The following is a 7,521-nucleotide window of genomic DNA, read 5'->3' on the forward strand; positions in this document are numbered from 1 at the left end:
ATATCGATCAGATATAATTTTTTAAATAATTTATAATTTTTAGCTTGCTTATTAGATAATAGATACTTATATTAGTATGTGTTTTATGTTGTTCATAGAAATTGATTTTGCTAACTTTATACGTAATTGGCATGCAATAAATTTTTTTTAAAACTCTTAGTATTTTGTGTCAATTATATTCAAAAAGAATGTTATAATTTGTTTAAAATTCAATTAATATCCGTATGGTTAAAATATGATCTTAAATTTTGCTACCTATCTAAAATTTGTATATGAACCAAAAATATAAATCTAGATATGAATTAAACACTATCCGATCCATTTCAGGTTAGTTTTAACTCTACTAACTCACAAAATAAAAAATGTGCTTTGCTTATTGTACAAATCACCCTAAAATAATATTTGCAATATTAAGAAATTCCCTAATAGTAAATTTATCTGTCTTTATGTTATTCAGATTTATAAATTCCACATAAGGATAGTGGAATTTATCATAAATGCCACGAGAAGGCCGGAGCTTCAAATTAAGCATTGTATTCTTCCCAATATTGTTTTGCTTTATGGAAACCTAATTATCTGACGTAAAGTTTCAAAGGACCTCAACATATCATTTGCCTCTAGTAAGTAACAACAACAACAACAACAACAACTACTACTACTACTACTACTACTACTTTGAGTGGTATCTGTGGTTTTTGAAACAAAATATAATTATATATAAAAGTAGGGGTAAATGGTAAAGTATCTAATAAATATTTGGGAGCTTTCCCCTCCACTAGAACATGTTATTCTCTGCTGGCAAAAGATTCAAGTCATGTGTAAACTCAAACACTACCTCCTCCTGACTGCCAACTGGCTCATCTCTTCCATGATGCCCCACCTGAGTTCTGATCACTCCCCCCATGTATGCCAGCCAGGGTGGCCTGTACTAGCCTCGTGCATTCCCCACGCATCCCAATACTCCAAGTAAAAGGAAATCAATACACATTAGATGTGGCCAGGAAGAGATCTACATGCAAACCTAGGAAATCATATCGTATCTCACAAAGAATGGCCGTTCTCCCATGACAAAGATAACAAGGCCATCTTACCCTATACGTCTATATCTCACTAGAAATGACTAGCTCCAGGAGATCTTTATATGAGCTCACTAGTTTTCTTTTTCTTTTTTTAAAATAAAAAATGAGCTCGCTAGTTGACAGCAGGTTATTATAATATTTGGTTTATGACAGTAAATTCAAGGATTACAATGTGAACAATCAATCAGATAGGCGAAGTATATATTATTTGAAGACACCAATCGACTAACATAAACATCATCTTTGCTCCAAGAGCATATCGTGACAGGCCTCAGAAGCTAACCGTGGCCGATGGCAATGAAAACACAAAGCAGAGGACTCTTACAACAACCCACTTCCCTTATTCCTATCACAACAATCATACTACATACAATACGCATTATCCATATAACCAACAAGAAACACTTCGGATACCATAAGAGATATATAATAGAGTCCAGAATAAGACTTAAATAAGAGATTACTATAGTTCCACTTACCTCCAAAATCATTTTGGCTCTTAATTCTCCACATATAAGCCAACAGTAGTTATGATCCTCTCGTTTGCTTGGCCTCCCCTGTTGCATCAGGAATGGCTGCTACAGCTGCTGCACTCATCGTCTGATACTGAGGAGCCATTGCAGGCGGCGAAGTGGCCTGCGAGTAGTACATTTGTGGCGCATTGGCAGGGTCAGCAAAGTCGTAAGCATAATTAACCATGGTTGCCGGGGGCTGAGACGGGGGTTGATGGTGCATAAGATGGTAACCCATTCCAGCAAATTGATGCGCTTGATCAGTAGTGGAGACATGAATGAGTTGTGCCGGAGCGGAACCGGAACTCGGATGCATTGCCGCGGGAGGAGCGGCAGCTGCCGCCGCGGTCCGATACAAACTGGACGTTGGCAATTCCTGAGGCTTCAAGGCCACCATAGGGACCGTGGACTTTCCGGCAGTTGGGTCTGCCAAATTGGGCTGCATTGAGGCCAAATTGTATTGCGGTGATGGGTTCTGGTGGACAGGCAAGTAGTACATGGGGACGTGGGAGTGAGATTGCTGGGATTGCTGCGGCATTGGGTAATAGGATGGAACGGGGATGAAGGTGCCGGTGGCCGGGTGGTGGATGTAGTGCGGATTCGTCTGAATGAATTGCTGCGGCGGCGGCGGTTGCGACTGCTGATGGTGATGGATTTGATGCTGCTGTTGAATTTGCCCGGCGTCCGCGACGGGCATTGGAGCCCGATATCCTCCGGCGTCGGAGTATTTCAGCTCGGACGATGAAGTCCTCTCCTGGTAGTACATGGGTCTACAACCAAGAAACCAGTGTCAAAATCTCCATCAGTAGATATCAAAGAAATAATGGTGTTAAAAGTATACCACCTAGCGTTTGGATCGGAGATGGGAAGATCGAACACAGAGGGCTTATGCTGCTGCGGTGGCGGCTGCGGCATCCTTCGCACACCGCCATGGTCGGACTTCTCGTCGTCCGAAAAGACGCGATTGGGGTTTTCGGCGTGGGAGATTGTAGGGTTAGTAGCAGAGCTGGCGGGGAGGTGGACCGGAGGCTGGTGGTGAAGCAGGGCGGCCTCCCTCAACCCCTCGTCTTGCCGCTGAGAAGGCGCCGAGATGCCCATGTGAGCGAATTGGTCATTCAGATCGCCGATCCGGCTATCCGGAGGCCGGTCATCAGCGCGAACACGAATTGGGGGAAGGTTCGACAGCGAGGGAGCCGACGACGCCGAGCCGAAGGAGGAGGAGGTATCGAGCATTGGCGAGTCGGGGACCGAGTGGACATCTTGCCGAGCGAGCTTCCCCGACGAATCGGGCCGCGGGAGTTGCTCCGCTGGAGCACCGACAGCAGCTCTAACAACGGGGGCGCCGCCGCCGCCGCGGGAGTGGGTGGAGGAATCGTCTTCAAGACCAAGCAAGCAATTGACTGATGCCGAATCGTTTCGAGGGAATCCATCGAGAGCGCCCATGGCGCTATTGAGAGCGTCGACGAACCACGTATCCGACTTGGATGAATCATCCATTAAAGACCCAACAGAAGACGTCGTCGACTCTGGCTTGGAAGGGAAGAGGAAGAGACGGAGTCTTGAAGTACGAGTCGATCCGCCGCCACTGCCGGAGGAGGTAGAGGAGACGATCCGATCGTACTCGTCGATCATGTTGTCGAGGTCCTCGTCGGTGGAGACGGAGATGAGGGAGTCGAGGTCCTCGTTGGGGAGCTGGTATTTGAGGGAGAAAGGCAAGCCGTTAAGGAGGGAGCGGGACAGCTTGGCGTGAAGGTCGGCGAGGGAGGCTTGGCGATCGACGACGACGATGCGGGTCTCGCCGCCGAGGTAGCAGAGGGATTTATCGGTAGGTCGGGGGACGATGCGGCCGCCGTAGCTGCACATGAGGCGGAGGCGCGGAGCAGCAGCGGCGGCGGCAGAGGAAGGGAAGGGCTCATCCCATGACTCGCCGCCGCGGGAGCGGGGGGACGAGTCGACTGAGTCAGGGTAGGCGGACGTGTCCATGGCTGGGATTGGACTGAGATTGAGATATCGCGGAAGGGGGAGGGTGGTTCGGGGGAGAGGAGAGGAAAGTAGGGGGAACGGGATGAGTGCGGGAGTTGAGGAATTGGGGGCGATTTCCGTTCGTGCGGGGTCGTGTTTGAGGTAGCGTGCGCGTGCGAGATGGGCTTGTGGGAGTGGTGAGTTTTACTCTAGGTTTGGCTCTTCACTAGGGCTCGGGCCGCGCTGGGTTTAGGCCGAACTAGAATAGTCTAACCCGTTATCGTTCATCAGCCCGTGAGAGATTGGTTTAACCGGTCGGGCCAGGCCAGCCCGAGCCACCAATCATTTGGTTGAACCCACATTTTAGCTATTTTTAGAATATTTTTTACTATTAGCTTATTTTTTAAAAAAATATTTATGTCCCTCCATTTAAATAACAATAATAATAATAAATTAAAAAAATTTAAATGTGTGCTTTAAAAAACTGTAAAATGGTATAATACCAAAATTTTAGTTGTTTTTACTGTAGCAGAACGGGTAAGTATTGTAACCGAACATGCGGGCCTAGTTGCGGGCCAAATGGGTGGGCTTCCAAATCAGATCGGGCGGGCAAAGGGCTGGCCCGTGCAGCCTATGGGTAGTTCAGGCTTGGGCCGGGCTTAGCTCGGTCCAAACTAGGCCAAGCACGAGCGAGCTGGGTTGTTTGATCAAGTCTAGGGCTATCTCACAAAACCCGTGAAGCTAGTAGGCCCGACTCTTTGACTCGACCTCTAAGTGAGCCAAGCCGAGCTGGAGGCTCAATTAAACTCGATATAAGGGATAGTAATCATTTTTCTCACTTTTTAAAATATTATATATAGAGAGAGACTTAAAGTACTCATAGTCATTGATATGACTAGGGCCAAGCCGAGTGGTCTCAGGCCGAGCGCATAGGGATTGGATCCCTATTTTTATTTTTATTTAATTATTGTTATTTGCTTATTGGATTTAATTTCTATACTAGTACTATTTACTTTCAGGTACTTATGAGTTCAATCCAATCAGTTATTTGAACTGGCTAGATGGTAGCCACCTATAAAACATTGTGGTGCGCACTGTAATCAGCTATCAAATGAATTGTACTCTTTTTGCCCTAATCTTCTTCTTCTCTTCTCTCTATTTCCCTCATCCCTTAGCAGAAGCCACCACCATGGCTCCGCCACCTCTAGCCCCTATCAACCGGCCAATCATCCTAGTCCCTTAGGGGAGGCCCACCCTTCCCTCTCCTTCTAATCTCTCTACCATCGTCTTAACTCTGTCCACCATCTCTAACCTTCCACCTCCATCATCCATACTGGTGCCACTCCATCGCCGTCGGCCTTCCACCACCATTCTCTACCTAAGAGTCTGTGCCTCCACCCAAATCTCAAACCCGCTAAGACCTGAATCCAACAGCTTTGACCTTCTGACCTTCATCCACTATTCTAAACATAGCTTCCAATCCAGATATCCAATTTGAGTGAAACTAGATTCATTAGAAAGTTATTTATCAAGGCTACAGTATATCAGAATTTCATGTCAATCTAATATCTAGATCCACTAAAAATTCTCTCGAATGTTTTATATAATTTTTTGTCCAGATCTAGTTGCGAATTGAATCAAACCTTTTCGAGGGAAGATTGTATCAGCATGTCAAATCTTATAATGACCATTTTATATGGATTGTATATAAAGAAGTCACAACTAGCATTTGCAGGCAAGCCTACTAACAATGTGTGTGAGAGAGGGAGGATACAACCTTACTCCTTGCATCATCTTCTCTCTTGATAGATTTACTAATATATCCAATAACCCACTAATGTGATATAGTTAGGATTCGATATTTATTACAATGAAGCTAATGGCCCAGGTGATAGGTTACAGAACAATCCCTTCAAGATCTGGATTGATTGTAAGAAACAGTCCACACAACCAAGGAAAAATATTAACCAAATATTTTCCTATAGTCAGAAAATTACGAAACTAAGGTTGATCAATCTATAACTTCCTGATCTACGTTTTTTGTATTGACACCCTTCGCAGATTCGAACTACAACTAGGATGAAAATATGCTAGAGTGGGGGTGACGGTGGTGATAACGGGTGGAGTGGATAATAGGGTTATGGATGATAATAGAGATGAGGGTGGATGGTTGATGTAGTTTAAAATATAAGGACGAAGAAGAAGAAGTGGTTGAGATCCTAAGGAGGAGGGAGGACTTGATAGACGAGGAGGTTAGAAGATAGATGAGACCTTGCCAATGATAGAGGTAGCTGATTGGTGAAGAGGAAGGAGAGAGATTAGGATAGAGAGACCAGAGAGAGAGGATAGAAGAGGGTAGAAACTAATATTCATTTATCATAATGATTTTAGTTGCCATCCACACCTTTATAGAGGCTAGCCAACAAGCCAAAATAACAATTATTAACCCTTATTAACCCTAATACTAGTGAACTCTCACCGATCACATTCGAATAGGATCGATCACATTCGAACACACAAAATACGTTTTCTATAGATACGAACTGATGTAGGTGTTTGCACGTGGGCATTCGAACGTGCCCGACTGCATTCGAACGCGCATTTCTTGTTCTCTATTTTTGGGAACTGATGTAGGCGTTTGCGAAGGAATTCGAACACGCCTCCTTCCGCGTTTGAACACAACTGATAGAAAGTAGAGCATTTCTTCCATGCCCTAGGAGTAGGTAACTTAATTGGAGATCCAACGGTTAGAATTTATGAGGGTGTAATGGGAATGTAAACGAATTAAGAAGGATGATCGGTTCAATAGGTATTTATTTTTAAAATAAAATTTTAATAAACGATTTCTCTGCTAAGTTTGCTTTTCGCTCTCCCTTACCGCTCTCTCTCTCTCTCTCTCTCTTTCTGCTTTCGAAATCCTCTCTTCCCACGCTGTTTCTCTCTCGTTTTCTTTCGATCTCAATTGAAGCCACACCATCGATGCTTTGTCAAAGCGGATCCCATAATATTCCGGTAAGGCTACATGTTTTGTGTTTTTAGACTTTTTAAAATCACCGACGAGTATTTGAGATCAGAACTTTTGATTCTGTGTTAGCCATCAACTCGTTGGCTTTCACACCGTAAATCTGATAAGGAGAGATAGTTGTTTAGATGTCATGCTGTTTATTCTTTACACTATGCTCTATTTTCAGTTTCTCCCCAAATCAAGCACGCCACTATTAAAGTCAAGTAATTTCTCTCCCAAATCAACTCCTTCCAGATCTCTCTCTCTCTCTCTCCGCCCCTTTCTCCTCCTTTTGATCTCAATCCATGGGAGTTATTCTCCTCTGCTGTACTTGGAAGGCTATGTATTGGCTTAGGAAAGGGACGTATAGATCCCTAATCAACGTGGTTCTATGAAGAAATCTCAGTGAAATTTCTTGTCTTTTTTACATCCTTTTTCTTTCAAAAAGTCCTACAACACTACCAGCGATCTATACAATAATACATTTTTTTTACTTTAGTAGTTCTGCGAGGCAATAAAAGCTTTCAGTCCTTGCTTTCATGGTTGGGCGAATTTGTCCTTTACCTTGATTTGTATTTTAAGTTGTCAAGTGTCAATCTCGTGAAAAAGTTTTCAATTAGTTTTTAGAAGCCTTGTGGTTCTTTTAGTTAAGTTTGTTTTCTATGAGAGTATTGCAGTACATAGTAGCATATCCCATATTAACAGGTTTATTTTCTATGATACCTTGGGCTATTCATATTGAAGGAAAACTATTATTGACTTGTTTGTGATGTGAGGAGGCTATATGTGTAACAACCCAATCCAAAAAAAAAAAAAAAATTCATGGGCACAACGCGACCGGCCACACTATGGCCGGCCTTGTGCCCATGCCAGCTGCTCATGCAGCTTGGTGGGGCGCCACGCGCCTGCGGCCAGCTGGCTGCGGTGGGCCCCGGCGCCGCCACTACTTCTCCTCTACCGCCTT

At 44.3% G+C, this 7,521-nt stretch overlaps 1 protein-coding gene across 1 annotated transcript; it reads right to left on the minus strand.

The window, feature by feature from the left end:
• Nucleotides 1-1,252: 1,252 nt before the first annotated feature.
• On the minus strand, nt 1,253-3,697 carry LOC140765129 (uncharacterized). Its single transcript, XM_073104064.1, has 2 exons — nt 2,436-3,697; nt 1,253-2,361 (listed from the first exon to the last, which is right to left on the minus strand). The coding sequence occupies exons 1-2, from the start codon at nt 3,572-3,574 to the stop codon at nt 1,608-1,610; spliced, it is 1,893 nt and encodes a 630-aa protein (XP_072960165.1). The 5' UTR covers nt 3,575-3,697; the 3' UTR covers nt 1,253-1,607.
• Nucleotides 3,698-7,521: the final 3,824 nt, after the last annotated feature.

This window comes from Typha angustifolia, chromosome 8 (assembly GCF_048772165.1).
Source record: "Typha angustifolia cultivar Huaian chromosome 8, ASM4877216v1, whole genome shotgun sequence".
Lineage (NCBI taxonomy): Eukaryota > Viridiplantae > Streptophyta > Magnoliopsida > Poales > Typhaceae > Typha > Typha angustifolia.